Source organism: Saimiri boliviensis, chromosome 10 (assembly GCF_048565385.1).
Source record: "Saimiri boliviensis isolate mSaiBol1 chromosome 10, mSaiBol1.pri, whole genome shotgun sequence".
In the NCBI taxonomy this organism is placed as follows: Eukaryota; Metazoa; Chordata; class Mammalia; order Primates; family Cebidae; genus Saimiri; species Saimiri boliviensis.
This window is the reverse complement of record NC_133458.1, coordinates 48,930,727-48,948,996: the sequence shown is the minus strand read 5'-3', so window position 1 is coordinate 48,948,996 and position 18,270 is coordinate 48,930,727. Positions and strand designations below refer to the sequence as shown.

Below are 18,270 nucleotides of genomic sequence, written 5' to 3'. Positions count from 1 at the left end.
TTCCCTTCCCTCGGTTTCCATCCGCTCTCCTTAGCTCCACGCTGCACATTCCTGCCAGGTGTCCCCTTGAGAGGAGACAGCTGTGCCGCACTGGCTCTGCACCCCCCATCCGGCACGGGCGCCCACTCCTCAGGTGTTCGCGGGGTTAGCAGCGCCACAAGCGCTCTCCCTAGAAAGGGAGTGGCAGTCAAGCATGATCAATGTGTTTCAGCTGTAAAGAGACTTCTGAGATGGGAACAGGGGCATGTGCCACGGCTCTGCGTGGGCCGAGGTAGCTCGTCACGACAAAGCAAAACTTAAGACAATAAGCGTTGCGACTTTCCTTCTAGCTGCGAGCTTCACAGCTCAGCCATCCCCGAGCAACCGCCCACTGGAGGACGCCTTCCGGAGCGCGCGTGTTTACACTTTTCCTACACCCAGTGGAGGAAACAAGCGCTCCCGGACCACGGGGTATTCCAAACCGTTACTCCGCCCGCCGGGGTGGGGCCAGCACAACGGCCGAGCCTGCGCAGCCGGCCAGGCCGGCTTCGCGGCCCCGGCGCACTACAAGTCCCAGAAGGCAGCTCTCCGCGGGGGCGGGCAGCCGCCCTACCTGCCTGGGGCTCATTCCTACCACTGCTCTCCCCCTCCCCGGTCCCCGCTGGTGTCCTTTCCCCAGTTAAAGGCTACTTTCCCTTGAAGCACATGAGGAGAAGCCTTGGCAACCTCGCTACCGAACTTCTTCACGCGCTCGCTTTCTCTGCCTCTGCACCAACTATGCCTGATGCCCTCACAGGAGTTGGGTAGTGGAGGCGAGAAAAGGAAGTCTTTGTAGACCAAAGCGGGGACGATCCGCTCGGACTTCCGCCTCCCGGCCTCCGGAAGGCAGTGCGCACGCGCGCGCTGCGACTCCGGCGCGGTTGACTTCCGCTCCCACTGTGCTCTGCGAGCCGAATCATGGATCACACTGGTAAGGAGGCGGAGGCATTGGGGGTCCCGGTTCCATGCCCCCTTGGCCGGCCTGGGACTGGTGGCCCAGCAGGCAAAAGGGATTACGCTCTCCCCACAACACTAGAGTGTGGCAGTGAGAAGAAATCTCACAGTTGCCTTCCCGTGCCCGGGAGGGGCCTGCTGCTTCCTGGCCTACTCTCTGGTGCGGTACCTACATCCTTGGTGCCGGCAATAGCCGCTCTTTATCTGTTTCTGCTGAGCTCCGAGCCCGGACCGGTGGGCAGCGTAGGCCTTTAGGAAGGGAGAGCGCCGGCTCTGTTTTATTCAGCCCAGCTGCTCTGCTCTGCATTGTGGGGACTCGCGGGTAGACTGCGGTCTCGGAGTCGGGGAATCCGCTGGGAGTGGATGGACAGGAGTAGGTTGGAGACTTCCTGCTGTCTCAGTCAGCTTTGGGCGGGTGCTGCAGTTGTAACCTCCTGTCGTCTCTCCTGTCCTTCATGGACTAGAGAGGTGAAAGAAGGGAGTCGGCTATAGTTTTTGGAATCATACTTGGAGGAGCTTTTCTGCCTAAACCAAAAGCATGCCCCGCGCTTCGGCTGTAGTCTTTACTCATCATTTGAGGGTGTTTACAGAGAGGAGCTTAAAATCAAGACATTCTCATCCTTTTCTCCAAGTAAGAGTAGCTCCACCCTTTCTTAAGTGTTTTCTGGCTTTTGCTTCTTTCTGGTTCTTGGATGGTGAATGTGTGCTCTTGGAATTAACAAGTGCCCCATACAGTTATAGCGACCATATCACAAATAGAGAAAAAGTATTTTTCGTAAGTATTGAGTTGTCCTCACTCATCATATGTCTATTATATAATTAGGTGCGTATGTTTGTTTATTTATGCCAGATACATACAGATATCTGTAGGTCGGGAGATGGAGTATGGAATGGTAAACAAGAAGGACTAAGTCCCTGATAGACCTTCTATTTTATGGAAGAACACAGACAATAAGTTCTTTTTTATTGTTTGTTTGCAGATTATAAGTGTTTTGAAGACAGTAAACAGGTGTTGTGGAGAGATTCATAGGAGGAAATTTCCGAGAGGGTTGTTAGGAAAGGTCTTTGTGGAAGGGTAACATAGCTAAGATCCGATGGATGAGAAGAATCCAGTCCTGGGAAAAAAGCAGGAGAAAGAGCATTTCCAGCAAGTGCATAGATGCTGAGTAGGAAGATGTAGCGAAGTTAGCTGCAGCCTAGTAATAGCCAGAGTTAAGAGTCCTGAGGTGAGATTGGAAAGGAGGGCAGCCGTCACATTCAGGTCATTGAAAGCCATGGTAAACGTTTGAATTTTATTTTAAGTGAATATCAAGGCATTGAACAGAAGTAGAGGAAGAACACAGCCTCTTTAAACAATGTAATAGGCTGTTCTATGGAGAATGGTGTTAAGAGAGGGAGGTAAGAATGTTGGAAAATAGGTGATTGCAGTAGACCGGAAGGGAAGGTTGGTTTGGTGGAAATGAAGGAGAATGGGCAGCTTCAGTAAATACTTGGGTAGTGTTTGTTGGAATGTGAGAGAAAGGAGAAATGCCTATGTTTTTGGTTTGAGCAGCTAGGTAGTGTCCATTATTGAGTTGAGGATAACTTGGGGCAGAAAACAGTCCTATTTTTGTAGAAGTGAGAGGAAAATTTGGGAATAGGTGTTTAGTCTTGGACTACTTAGTGTGAGACAGCTGTAGAGACACAGGAGAGGAGATGTCAAGTGGAGATGAGGGGTAAGAACTGCACTGAAAATACGTATTTAGAAGTTAGTACCTTTATTTATAGCTGGTATTTTAAAGCATGAGGACAGATGAGACCATGTAAGAAGGGTGTACTCAGAGGAGAAGCCGGCCTAGAACCAGGCTGTAAAGAATTCCGGTGTTTGGGAATTTATATAGAGTTGAAACTCTGGAATTTTGATGTTAGAATAGCAAACATTCAACTTTAGGAAAATAATTCTTATTTGAGCCCATTACTGGAATTGTGAGTCAAGTTCCTGCCATGATTGAGAGTCTATTATGTTAGGAAATCATAATAGGGGTGGGTGTAAAGAGTATTATCTTAATTCTTGAAGTTAAAAGATTGCCTAAGGAAGTAAAACTCATCCTAACATGGAAATATTCACCAATGAGCTAACCACTTAAAAAATTAGTTCCCACTCAAATGCCCCTTCTGCTTAACACTAGCTTCTTACATGTTTTTCTTAATGACTCAGTCTCTTTCATGTTTAGTATCCGAAGACAGTATCAAATACTGTGCATTGATTGTGAAATAAAATTATAAACCTTACAGAACATTCTGGTTCTCATGAAATTCATAAGCATGAATTTGATAACTGTTTAAATCACAAAGCCTTTGGCAAATGAGGAAATGCCAGTTAGCTAGATAATTGAAGAATCATGACAGGATAGGCTTCTCAAAAGAATAATTTTAATATTAAAGGATTAAGAGGTTCTTGGGGAAATTGATGAAACCCTTGAACATTATGCAATAATGACCCATTTTATGATCATACTGAAACATTTTGAATGTTTCAGTATGAAATGAACTGTATCCCAGATTTTGTAAAGTATTTGTTGATTCCTTTTATTCAAGATGAAAATCTTAAATCTTTTTTAAACTATAATATGGAAGTGTGCCTTTTTAAAGTGAATAAAATTGAATATAAGTTAAATGATAGTAGTCCTTAGTTACGTTCTGTGTAATATCTAAGAAATTTTTATTGTTAAGGACTTTATAATTTGTTACTGTATTCAAAAGGAAATTGTGCTTTATGTTCTGATTCTTAATTTAAAAACAACAGAAAGCAAAACAGCCCCCAAAGAAACCCAGAGTGTTATCACTATTAGATGCTGTACCTCATGAACTTGTATCTGTGAAGCAAAGTGGGAAAGGCCAGCCAGCTCTTGAAAGTTGTAGGCTATGCAAGCAACAGTAAAGACCTCAAGTGTTCAGGATGGTGTGAAAAGAACATGTAATAATGAAGTGTTGGTATTTTCATTCACAAAGGTAAAACCATTAAACCATTTTGATACTTGAATAGTTAATACTTGAGGGACAGCATCGAACTGATTGTATGTCTACAACTACTTGCTTTTTCGTTCATTGTAATGTCAGGAACACTTTTTGGGCAAGAAAAGCCATTCATATTTCTTTTGGCCAATACATTGCTTGTGAGTACTTTTACGTACATAAGCAACTACAATGAAAGCAGATGAAATGCCTTAATCACCTTGCGAGTATATTTAGTGAAGTGTTGAAAGCTGATTAAGTTGGGTTTATTCTAACTCAGGATTGTAGCTAACCATGTAATTCCCCTTCCCCACTTTTTTTTTTTTTTAAGATTAGCTGTTGTAAGAGTAGTAAGTATACTGAAAGATAATTAAAATAATCATTAAGGACCCATTTTTCATTTTGTTTGAGATATTGTTCAGAAAAAGTGCAAATGAATGTGAACTTAGTGTGTGTCTGTAATCATAGTAGCCTTGGTGGCCATTAATACTAGCTTACTACTTGCAAATTTGGCTTTGCTGAATTTAATGTGGATGGTTTGGCCCTCAATCTTGACTGTAATATTTCCTGCAGGGGCAGTTACACAACCTTGTTCAATAACTTGTCATGTTTAAAACACTACAAATTAAAAAATGTTATTTGTATTTCCTGTTTTAAGCATTTTCCTTTTTGACTTCAGTAGGTCAAGTTAAATATTTATCTTTTCATCTACTTGAACAAAGATAACTCTTAAGCTGTAGATGGAGTCAGTTCTATGAAATAATACTCCTGTTACTCATGGAACAAGAATTAATTTATTCTATAGACAATAACAAGCAAAGACTCCAGGGACCAGAAAGTGACAGTTGTTTTGACCTAGTTGTATTACAGGAACTTTGCATCCCCTTAAATTATAATTTTCCATTACAGTGTCGACTAAGAACTTAAGTCACATGTTAAAGCACAAATACATTGTTGCATGTTTTTACTACTAAATGCTATAATGATTTTTACTATATTTCTGAATGATTTTTAGAATAACTATTTTACACTTAAAGAATAATCACATTTCTTAAAACTTCACTTTCAAATGGATTATTTAATTTTGCCTTCATCAGTTTTAGAAAGTTCAGTTTACTAAATTTATTGTCTGCTTTGCAAGCTTGATGATCAAACATGGAAATAGGAATGGTTTCCATTTTCTCCTTACTGCTTTTCTTTTAAAAAACATCTCTTATAGTTCAAGACAATGATTCTTAGGTTCATGAATGGTTTCATGTTTCTGTAAACTCTCGAATTATATGAAAAATTGTATTCACTTCTCTAGGGAGAGGTTGTATGACTTTTATCAATTTCTTAAAGGATTCCATACCTCAAAAAGAGTTAAAAAGCATTGTCTTAAGTGGTAATCCAACACAAAATTAATAGTTAAACTTAATGTAATTTTGAAAGAACCCAGATCTCTAACCTTGATAACGTTAGGTATGTTGTTTTAATACCTATGGCAGAATAATTTTCAAAAAGAAAAACTGAAAGAAATTACAACTTTTTTTTCCCTAACATAGACAATGAGTTACAAGGCACTAATAGTTCTGGATCCTTGGGTGGTCTTGATGTTCGCAGACGAATTCCTATAAAGCTCATCTCCAAGCAAGCAAACAAAGCAAAACCTGCACCTCGAACTCAAAGGACTATAAACAGGATGCCTGCAAAGGCTCCACCTGGTGATGAAGGTAATGTTGTTAACTAATAGGTCCAACACTCTTTCTGTTTTATCTGATTGCTCCAGATAGTCTGTGTGATCTTACTTATTGGCTACCTCTTTTTTATCTTACATATTCTATTCATTCTTCAACCTTCTTGTTTGACTTCTTGTTTTAGCACATTGTATTTTAATTTCCCTTCATAAATATTTTTGATTCGGTTCCTTTTGTTGTTGAAGGCAATACAGCTCATTGTTCAGTAATCTAAACAGTATTGCAGAAAACAACATTAAAAGTAAAATCCTTCTATCCAAAGATAGTCCCTGTTGACTTTTTTATACAAAAGTATTAATTTTTTTATGTGTAGTTGCCATTTTTTCATGTATTATGCATTTGAGATTTTTTTCTTATTAGTACATACAGATCTACCTTATTAAAAAAATAGATTTGAGTATTTATAGACATACCATAATTTATTTAACAGTTTTTCCATTTTTTTGCTGTTACCAAAAATGTTGCACCAGATACTCTTGGACATGTAGTTTAGAATGTATACTTTGTAGAATTTGTACTTTGCATGGATTTGGCCTTTTTTTTTTTCTCCAAAGACTTTAAAAACTACAAATTTGGATATTAAAACTTGATAGATACTGTGCATTTTAGCGTTTGACAAGTACTGTCAAACTGCTCTTCAAAGAAGGTATGTTTATACTCCTACACACCAATACTGAGCAGTAGAAACCTTTTTTTTTTTGAGATGGAGTTTTGCTCTTGTTACCCAGGCTGGAGTGCAATGGCGCGGTCTCGGCTCACTGCAGCCTCCACCTCCTGGGTTCAAGCAATTCCCCTGCCTCAGCCTCCTGAGTAGCTGGGATTATAGGCACGCGCCACCATGCCCAGCTAATTTTTTGTATTTTTAGTAGAGACGGGGTTTCACCATGTTGACCAGGATGGTCTCGATCTCTTGACCTCGTGATCCACCCACCTTGGCCTCCCAAAGTGCTGGGATTACAGGCGTGAGCCACTGCGCCTGGCTGAAACCTTTTAAAATTTTTGAATTGATGTAAATTTCTTTTAATTATGAAACAGTGTATATTTTTTCATAGTATTGGTCACTCCTGTTTAGATCCTTTCTTCTAAGTTCTTTGTAAATTAATAGGATTTTTGTTACATGGTGTATATATTATTTTCTTCTTCTTTTTTTTTTTTTAATTGAGACTGGGTCTTACTCTGTTTCCTGGGCTGGAGTTCAGTGGTGGGATCATGGCTCAATATTCCAGGCTCAAGTGATCTTTCCACCTCAGTCTCTTGAGTAGCTGGGACTACAGGTGCGTCCCATCTGCCTGGCTAAGTTGTTATGTTTATTTTTTGTAGTGATGGGGTCTTGCTTTGTTGGCTGGGCTGTTTTGAACTCCTGGGTTCAACAGTCCTCTCCCGTTCGCCTCCCAGCATGCTGGGATTACAGGCGTGAGCCACTGTGCCTGGCCTATATTGTATATATTCTCCATTTGTCTTTTGAATTTTGTATACAAAATATTTATTGCAGAGAATCTTGAAGATTCTATGTAGTCAGATATCCACTCTTTGCTTTTATGACTGCTAGGTTTTATGACATTCTTTGAAAGGCCTTTCCCTATTTCACCAGTATAAAACAGTTTTTCCATCTTACCCTTCATTGCAGGTTAGCAAACTATGTCTGTGGGCCAAATATAGTCCTGTTTTTACAAATAATTTTATTGACACACAGCCATTTAAGTGTTCTCTATGGGGGCTTTCACACTGTAATGGTAGAGTTGAGTAATTATGATTGAGACCATAGGGTCCACAAAGCTAAATATTTACTATTCAGTCTTTCACAGAAAAAGTTTACTGACACTGCTTTGGAACATTTATGGATGTGTTTTTGGTTATTAAGGGGAAAGTAGGTGGGTCGGGCTCTTTTTTTTTTTTTTTTTCCAAAGTACTGTCCCAACTCTTTTCCTTGCTGAATAGGAATTTTACTATCATAGATAAGTTAAATCAGTGGTCCCCAATCTTTTTGGCACCGGGACTGGTTTCGTGGAAGACAGTTTTTCCACAGATGGAAGGTGATGGCAATGTGTGGGGAGTGGTTTCTGGATGCAACAGTTGCATTAATTAGCTTCTCGTAAGGAGCACCAGCCTAAATCCCTCTCTTGCACAGTTCACAATAGGGTTTGCATTCCTATGGGAATCTAATGCTGTTGCTGATCTGACAGGAGGTGGAGGCAGAGGTCAAGTGGTAATGCTCACTAGCCCTCCACTCACCTGCTGTGTGGCAGAGTTCCTAACAGGCCAGGGTACTGGTCCGAGGCCTGGGAGTTGGGCACCCCTGTATTAAGGGTCTAAAAGTATTTGTTTGTATTTCTAGACTTTGTATTCTATTCTAGCAATTTGTCTGTATTTCTTTTGTAGAATCAAACTGCTTCAGTTACAACTTATGATTTCCTTTATGGTAGGATTTCTCTCCCATCTAAACAAGTCTATTTGAAGTCAAAATGTTATAAATCGTGTTAGTAATAACCTAGGGCTGCTGCTGCACTGTCTCTAATTTAGGGTCACTCCTGCTTTGGCTTTTTTTTAAAAAAATGACTTTTTAAAACAACATGGTAATGTACAAATACATTCTTGTAATAGTTCAAACAATGCAAAAAAGCCGAAATCTTCACCATTTTCCCTCTTGGATTTTGGAGTAAAAAAAATTTTTTTTGATTTTTTTTTTTTTTTCCTAAGCATCAATCAAAATGTGGAGGTTTGGGTGCCAGGATGCTATCTACACAAATATATATAGTTTAATGATGGGAGTACAGGTGGAACTACTCTGAAAAATGATAATGTGCTCCTAATTTCCTTGGCTGTTACCTCAATAATTTTCTGGGTTTGAAAAACTGAGTTTTCTTATTTTGAATTTCAGATCACACCAGCTTTTTTTAAGGTATAAATGGGTGATACAGGAGCCTAGGAACACTCAGGTGTAACTTATAAGGGCACCCTGACTTTGGAGTATAGATTTGTATTAGCAGTAATTAAATAGCAGTACAATGAAGTGTCTGTCAGCTTCAAAAAATTCGTACATCACTATGTGTGTGTGAATGTATCTGTGTGTGTGTGGGTCTGTGTCTGTGTATAGGTGCTGTCATTTAGTCATGTGGGTAAAGTTAAAACTTGTGCGCTTGGCTACTCTGTTTACCAGTTCTAGGGCCAAAAGAGTCGTGAGAAGCCTGGCACCTTGGAGGGATATATTTGTCTTCTCAGCTTTACTTTAGGTAATTGGATTCTACCTGGAATTCTCATCAGACTGTTCATTGGTTTTCTGTTCCTTTATAGGAGATGAGAAGATTGCCATCAAATTTTTAATTAGGCAAGAACAATTGAGCCCATTTGATCTTCACATATCTTAAGTTTATTGATACTGATAAATGGATTGTAGGAGAGGAGGTATAAGATACGATACGGCTCTTGTTTGGGTAATCAGGGAGTGGTTTTAATTGACAGGATGAAATATGAATTATGTTGAAGTGTCTACATCTCATTTTATGGCTAAAGAAAGGGATAACTCATTTGCTAATAAAATCTATAAAATGCTTTATGTTTTTATTATACTCTAGGCAATAAAATCAGTCTCGAAGCATACCATTTTTGTAGCTAGACTAGAAAAATGGTAATCAGTATCTTAAAAATTTTTTGTGCAACAAGCATGATAATCAGTAAAGTTTTATATTAGAAATTGTCTCATGAATTGATAAGAGCATTTGAATGGAGTTAAGAGATCTGAGGTCTGTTCCTGGCTTTGCCACTTATCTTCTATATGTTGATTATTATGAGTCTTCATATAGTAATATTCTTAGTAATGTAGTAAAAGAGTTGGACTAGGTCACCAAGATTACTCTAGCTGATGTTTTAAACTAAACTTGATTGTCTTATTTTTAGAAAAGCTTTGAAAGACATCAGATGGGATTTTTAGTGAATAGGTTTATTTTGCCATGAATATATGTATACGTATATGTATATGTATATGTATATGTACTTCCAAAATGAAATTCGAGATTTGGCAAGTTAATCAACAACAGTTTTTTTTTTTTCCCCCCTCAGAAGGATTTGATTATAATGAGGAAGAACGGTATGACTGTAAAGGGGGCGAGCTGTTTGGAAATCAGCGGAGATTTCCTGGACACCTTTTTTGGGACTTTCAGGTATAATTAATAATGAAAAATTTTATTAGAACAATAAAATATTTTAGGTATTAAGTACTTAAAAATGTTTTATTGGTGTAATGCACAATACATAAAAGAATATCTGTCATGAACTTGCTATAACTATGATTTTCAGTACATACAAATCATTTATTAATACTCTATTTTCAAGAATAATTTGAAATAATTTTAGTAAAATCAGCCATTAACACTCAGAAGAAAAACGAATGAAAACACAGCTAATGGTGGAGAACATGTGGAGATTACATCAGGAAGCCTATATTTCTAATTGTTTTAACAACTTTTGTAAAACACTAACCAATTCATTGTGTAGATACAATCTTTAGAATTGTGTAAGAAGGCTAATTTTAATTACATCATTTCAACAGATAAACATCTTAGGTGAAAAGGATGATACACCAGTTCATTTCTGTGACAAATGTGGATTGCCTATTAAAATCTATGGGCGAATGGTAAGTATAATTAAAATATTGTTTTTATAAGTAATCATTTGCATAGAGGTGGGGTTCTGAAATTTAGATAGGGTTATCATTGTTTAATGACTGAAATTTTAAATAAGTATGAAATAACTAAGGGAAGTATTGGAATACTGTGAATTTAATATGATTATCTTGACAAATTGTTGAATTCTTGTAAAATATTACTTTACTAAATAAACTGAAAATTAGAATAACTTCTGAAAACTAATTTCTTTGAACAGTTTGATACCAGTTAGTTTACAGTTAACTTTAGTTTATTAAGGAAATTTTTTTTCTTAATAAATAGAGCAAAACTACTTACTTTTGAAGGCCACAATTTTTTTACATAAAACTGCGTTAATTTAATTTCTCTTTTCTTCCTGAGTCTCAGAGAGGCCTAATAATAATAATAATAATAATAATAATTTCCAGAAATTGAATTCTAATCATTAAAAAGATTTTATAATTCTTACTAATTTTATAGTAATTTTCACATTTCTTCCCTCAAAAAAAGATAGTTTTGTGTTTGCATTTGGAAAAAAATTGAATTCAGTAACATGCCTGTGATGGTAGAGGGCATGGATTATGCACTGTTACTTTGCTGCACATCATAGTAAAGAAATAGTAATGGACTATGAATTTAAAAGTAAGGTTCTAACATCATTTTACTGTATCCTTCTGATTGATGTTTAGATTTTTATTAACGTAAAATTACCAGAGGAAAATGCTGCTTATATTAAATATAGGACATACTTGTTATTTTACTTCATTGGAATCATTTCAGGAGACACAAGATTTAAAAAAAATAATAAGGCTGGGCGTGGTGGCTCACACCTGTAATCCAAGCACTTTGGAGGCCAAGGCGGGCGGATCACCTGAGGTTGGGAGTTCAAGACCAGCCTGACCAACATGGTGAAACCCCGTCTTAAAAAATAAATAAATAATAATAATAATTAAAGCGTTCTTCAGGAGCTTTTGACCTGCAGGGGCCTTGGTGTGGTGGCTCACACGTATAGTCCCAGTGCTTTGGGAGGCTGAGGTGGGCGGATTGCTTGAGTCTAGGAGTTTGGGACCAGCCTGGACAACTTAGTGAGACCCCCATCTCTGCAATAAAATAAAATAGCTTTGGTGTGGTGGCACACACCTGTATTCCTAGCTATTCTGGAGGCCGAGGTGGGAACATTGTCCAGGAGTTTGAGGTTACAGTGAGCTATGATCACACCACTGCCCTCCAGCCTTGGCAACAGAGCAAGATTTGTCTCTTAAAATAATTTAAAATAAAAAGAACGAAAAAAGTATATGGAGACCATGGGTGAAATTTATAGGGTTTACACCTCCAGAAAGTGTAAGCAAATGGGTATGTGTACATTTATTGGGAAAAGGGCCATAGTTTCTGTCACATTCTCAAAGGCTTTGTGATTGAAAAAGGTTATTAAAATTAGTACTTAATAAATGTTTATTTTAACAGATATTCTCAAGTGTCTTCTAATGTATAGGGCACTATACTTTTTTTAAAAAATAAATATTTTAAGTTCTAATATGCTTAACTGTAATATGTCTTTGTTTACAGATTCCATGCAAGCATGTTTTTTGCTATGACTGTGCTATTTTACATGAAAAAAAGGGAGATAAGATGTGTCCAGGGTAAGATAAGATTATCATTACCTTTTTTAAAGAATAAAGTTTTAGTACAATGATTTGTAAGTTGTATTACAAATTAGAGGTTTGAGGGTGATAGAAATCAGGCAAGAGATTAGACATATAGACATGGCTAGTCTTTTTCTGTGAGCCGTTTGCTTCAGTTTTCTCTTTAATATAGGGCAAGGTAGCCACTGTCAGTCAACTCAAGTTGGTCAAAATGAAATCTGTTTGCCATTATAGAAGTATTATTACAAACCAAAAAGTTACTTTTTTCGATGAGACATTAAAGAAGTAAGGTATATTGAGAGCAGACTGCAGAATTAGAATTCCTGGGTTTGAATCCCTGTTCTGCTATTTATTAGCTGTGTTGCTGTCATAGGCTGTTCTTTATCGATAAAATGAGACTGATAATACCTGCCTCCTCGAGGTATTTTTAGGATTAAATGAGGTTTTATATATGTATATACCATATGTACACACACATACATATATATATATATGAGAGAGAGAGAAGCTGGCATACAGTAAGCACTATATAAGCTCTTATTACTTTCAAATCTGATTATTATATCTTGAGTTTAGAACACCATCGTTACATAGTCTCAAGTTATGAAAAGCTAGATCCACTTTGGGATGGTCTTGAAGAAACCAGAGTAAGAATTTTTAGATCAATTCAGAACCCTTAATAAGGAAGGCTTAAGAAAGAATGAGAAATAGAGAAAAACAAACAAACAAAAAGAAAAAACGAAAAGAATGAGTGATACTTTCTTGGAATAGCCACAAATTCCCTAGATTCCTTGTAACCTGTCCTTAAAGCTACCCCAAGATTTGTGGTATTGATTGATAACAAACCTGTGGACACTTGTCAGCAATGATTCCCTTTTATGGTATAGAAAAATGGACATCAGGAAAGAAAGGGGTGATTTAGACAGCTCAGTAACAACTAATTCTCTTGGTGTGTTTCTAGCTTTTTACAGTAACAGATTATAAAATTTGTACTATGAGTTTTTTTAAAATTTTGTTTATAGAATTATAATTCAGAAGCGTTAAGACATTAGAAGTATATATCACTTATTTTTTGGGTGTTTTCTCTAATGCCTAGTTTTCAACATGGTATACTTTCATTTTAAGTTACATAGTAAATTCGATTGTTTCATTGGGTAAAGGATTCCAGATATGGTAAAACATTATATAGAGGACTTTTAAAGTTTTCCTCTTTTGTATAAGTATTATAAGAAAATTAAAAGATACCTATTGTTTAAAAGGAAATGAGTTCTCAAGGTACTAAATGTAACTAATGTACTGAATATACTAATATACTAACCTTACTAATGGACTAAATGTAACAAGGTACTAAGTGTCATACCTCACATATGTGGTCCTTATTAGGACAGAAGGTCCTTAGTAGGAGGTCCTTAGGACAGAAGCCTATCTGGATTAACAGACCCAGATCAGGAAGTGAAGAAATGGCAATCAGAAGGCTGGGCTTGGTGGCTCACACCTGTAATCCAAGCACTTTGGAGGCCAAGGCAGGTGGATCACCTGAGGTCAGGAGTTCAAGAACAGCCTGACCAACATGGTGAAACCCTGTCTTTAAAAAAAAAAGAAAGAAAGAAATGGCAATCAGAGTTCAACGGTATCTATTACTGTTTTTAAACACCACCCAAGAGAAAGTGCCTCACCTCTTGTTAAGGTGGAGATAGTTCTGAGTTTACACTGAACTAGAAGCACAAAACAAGTGTGCCAGGTGGCCACTAAAGGGAAGCATAACAACATCAATAAGGAGTGCCAGCCTTATAGTAAGGATGGAAAAAGTAGACACAACTCAAAATCAAGAGTATAGAGCCATTTAGTATAGTGTCAAATGACCTGACACATATATTCAATGATAGTTGCTTATAGTGCTTAACTGGGGATTAAATACTGTCACTTTAATTTGATATTAAGAATATTCTTTTAAGTAATATGAAATAGATATAAAAACACTGTGAAGTAGAGTGGATATTTTAACCTCATTGTACATGTGAAACAAACTCAAAAATGGTTCGGTAACCTCAAATTACTGAGAGAGATCTTCAGATTCCTATTTCAGTCCTCTTTCCCCACTGTGTCAAGAAAGCTGTAACAGCAAGTGTGGATTAAATATGATAAATGAAAAAGAGTTATAATTTTGACCCTGAGTTTTTAAGAAAACGTTAAATTTAGTGCTCACAAATCAGAAAGGTAAGAAAGTGTAAATTTGACAAGTCAGCAAAACCCTTTCTTTAAGGTTCTTTTAATAGTCAAGGCTTGGATTGAAATTGTTTATGTTTAATGTTAAGAACCCTAATGATGAGGCTGAAGTTACTCATAGTCCTTTGCAGTATCTTCTACTTACTGTTTTCCACTTAGTGTTATTTGCCAACAAACACTTGTCACACTCAATAATACTATACAAGTTTGAATTTCACGATTGTAAGTAATCAATCCTTTGGTTTTTTTTTTTTCTTCCGGGGATTTTTGCAAATGAATGCAAAACATAAAATTGTTTGAGAAAATTGGATAAATTCTAGGCCTTGGGAAGAGTGAGGTCTCTTCTTGAAACATACTGTTTAAAATTAGGAGTTTCTGAAGTTGACAGCAATGCCTATCTATGCTTAATGGCTAATAGACAATAAAGTAGGGAAGATTAAAGGTTCATGTAGATTAACTGTAATTGTGGACTTTTGCTATGTTTTGTGTAACAGTCAAATTTTGAAAACAGGTGTATTTTTGAAAATTATGTAATTTTTATATTCTCTTTTAGTAAATCACATTTTTTCCCTTCTAATTTAGCTGTAGTGATCCTGTGCAGCGAATTGAGCAGTGTACACGAGGTTCTCTCTTCATGTGTAGCATTGTTCAAGGGTGCAAGAGAACATATTTGTCTCAGAGAGACTTGCAGGCTCATATCAACCATCGCCATATGAGAGCTGGAAAACCCGTTACCCGTGCTTCACTTGAAAATGTTCATCCTCCTATTGCCCCACCACCAACTGAAATCCCCGATCGTTTTATAATGCCACCAGACAAGCACCATATGAGCCATATTCCGCCAAAGCAGCACATCATGATGCCACCACCTCCTTTGCAACATGTGCCACATGAGCACTATAATCAGCCACATGAGGATATTCGTGCTCCTCCAGCAGAATTGTCCATGGCTCCACCTCCACCTCGATCGGTCAGTCAGGAAACCTTTCGTATTTCAACAAGAAAACACAGCAATTTAATAACCGTCCCTATTCAGGATGACTCAAATTCAGGTGCTAGAGAACCACCACCTCCTGCCCCAGCACCTGCTCACCATCATCCTGAATATCAGGGTCAACCAGTGGTATCTCACCCTCATCATATTATGCCTCCACAGCAACATTATGCACCACCCCCACCTCCTCCACCACCAATAAGCCATCCAATGCCACATCCTCCCCAGGCTGCAGGTACTCCTCACTTGGTATATAGCCAAGCTCCACCTCCACCAATGACCTCTGCTCCACCACCAATAACCCCTCCCCCTGGACATATTATTGCCCAGATGCCACCTTATATGAATCATCCTCCTCCAGGACCTCCCCCACCTCAACATGGTGGTCCACCTGTAACTGCACCCCCTCCTCACCATTATAATCCTAACTCATTACCCCAGTTCACTGAAGATCAAGGAACTCTGAGCCCTCCATTTACACAACCAGGGGGAATGAGTCCTGGTATATGGCCTGCACCAAGAGGGCCACCTCCTCCTCCACGATTGCAGGGCCCGCCTTCTCAAACCCCACTTCCTGGACCACATCATCCAGATCAGACGAGATATAGACCGTATTACCAATGATGATAGTATTTTGAACTGAAGATATGAGGAGGAAAAACAACTTAATGTATAGTCAATCTTAATTAAGCTTTGACTGTTTGGGGAAGGAAAAGTACCTCTTACGGAGGTGGTATAAAACACATAGGGTCTTGTTTCTTAAAATGGTTTTGAATCTTGACCTTAGGATTGATTTCAAGTACCATACTGTAGTACAGATAAGTGGCTCAGTTGAGCACAGCTATATTTTAACATCTTTGTTCCCCTAGTTTAGTAAATTGACCTAGAGGTGACCATTTGTAAAAAATTTGAAAAAATTTTTTGTTGTTTTACTTCACAAGTATTGTTTTGTTAAACCCAATGTTTAATTTTTCTTGTGATACATTTTGTTAACCTGTGTAAAAGGATTAAATTTCAATATGGTTGTAAAAATGCTATTTTTATGTGAATTTAAGTGCAGCCACGTACTGTTTTTTAAATCGTATGTTTTACCACTAATTTCCCAAAGTTACAATAAAACCCTAAAAGTAAAACTCTACTAGAATTTGCATAAGGCAGACTGTTAAATGATAGAGAATTATTTCACATTTTAGGCACTGAAATTTTGAGGTTTTGAGGTATAGTAAGTGTACAATGCACTTCATTTGGATGCCTTTTCATTTTTAGGCAGCCTCAGGAGCACCAAAATATATTGGAATTCTACTACTAGGACATATTTGTAATGTTAAAAGGCATTACTAATTATTTGGAAAGATAAGGCCAAAGTAATCAGCTCTACAGGCTTCAAGTTGGGGGAATACTGTTACTTACTAATGCTTTTTTACTGAATGGTTAGAATCACATATACACCACACATATTGATCTTAAGTAACATTATTTTATAAAACTGTTTAAATGGTGTTATTTAGATGAAATGTGTTCTGTTTTGTTCATTGTCTTAAACTGAATAGGCTTATGTAATTCCTCATTTCATGTTAGAGTTTGATCCTGTGTTAAGTGGGTTTATAGGATTTTCAACTACAGTTTGAATGCCATGGAGGAGTTTGAATAATGTATGAATGAGGGACATATTCTTGTAATCACAAATTTGCATTTGCTCAGGTTTTCATTGCTGTGTGATAGGATTTTTCCTCTAACTTGAAATTTAAAAACTTTTATTTCCTATTCCTTTTGTTGATAAAGCAGTCTGAATTTGTAACATTTTAGCATGGAGTCAACAGTGAAGACTACCAGATAATTTTGTGTTGGAGAAGAGGAAAGTAACAGCTAAATTGTGGATTTCAGTGCTTTATATGGTGCCTTTAGGGTCAGCTTTTACATTATAGGGGCTTGTTCAGCTAAGATGACCACTTAACAGTTTATACAGAACTCATATGTATAAACCAACATTCTTAGGATATTATTTGTATCCTTTGGATGAATCCCTGTGAAATTTTTCCTCCCCACTAAAATGGTGCATAAGACGACATGAAATGTGTAGTATGCAGATATCATTTATTAGATAGTTTGTAGTGTATACATTTAGAGCATATTTCTTTTGACAAAGGGTGAACTGAGTGCTAATTTACCATTTTATTCTGTCAGGTACAGGTGAAACAAATTCTCATCTTGAATGATCAGATGCAAAATTATTTCTGAACCCTAGAGCAGAAGTTAGAAATAATAAAATCACTGTTTCAATCTTGACTGGTTAAAAATAACTAATAGGCTTTTTAAAGTCAAGCTTAAGTGATTTTCTACACTTAGCAGTTTGAAAGTCCAGTGTTATTGCAATATTTCTAGTGAGAAATGCTTGTTATTAAAAGCATGGGAGTGAAATAGTATGAAATGTTGGTGGTGAGTGCTTCTTTCATATTACTGTAGGTACTTGGACTGGTGCAAACTTGATTCCTTTTCATGCCCCCGTTTAGGAGATATTAAAATGTAACTTAAAAATTTAAACCATTTTTGTTCCATGTAATAAGAAAATAACCAAATTCACTTTAGAGCTTCTCAACTATTTATAAAGAGATCTCCTGCTTTTATTGAAATTCACTAGAGTTGAATGTGGTAAGAAGCCACTTAGCCTATGTATTGGACGAGAAAATCAGTATCATAAAATTTCAAATTAGGAATTCTTGTAGGGTTTTAAAAAAGTGATTTATTTTCAATTAGGTTTAAGAAATCTATGTTATGCAGGGAGGAATATCAGATGAATGTCTTGTAGCAGAAGTTTTAAATCGTGTTAGACTTGAATTTTGAATGAGGGTGGGTGGGTAGTAATAACAAAATTACTGTTAGTGTTTCTTAAGGAAAAAGATGTGAATCCCAGCCTTATTTCAGGGAAGCCTTTGAAGCTATGACGTACATAAGTCTAAATTAAATGTATGTATGTTTCTTTCATTATATTGCTCTTAAGACTACTGAGGTGGCAGTTTAATTCTTAAAAACAATAAAATGGAAGCATAAATACTATTTTGCCTAGA

General features: G+C 37.2%; 1 protein-coding gene across 1 annotated transcript; it reads left to right on the top strand.

The window, feature by feature from the left end:
* The first annotated feature begins 590 nt into the window (after positions 1 to 590).
* CBLL1 (Cbl proto-oncogene like 1) lies at positions 591 to 18,259 on the top strand. The gene is made up of 6 exons (XM_003921096.4): positions 591 to 949; positions 5,511 to 5,678; positions 9,759 to 9,859; positions 10,249 to 10,332; positions 11,909 to 11,982; positions 14,794 to 18,259. Exons 1-6 carry the CDS (start codon positions 937 to 939, stop codon positions 15,827 to 15,829), a joined length of 1,476 nt encoding a protein of 491 aa, XP_003921145.1. The 5' UTR covers positions 591 to 936; the 3' UTR covers positions 15,830 to 18,259.
* Positions 18,260 to 18,270: the final 11 nt, after the last annotated feature.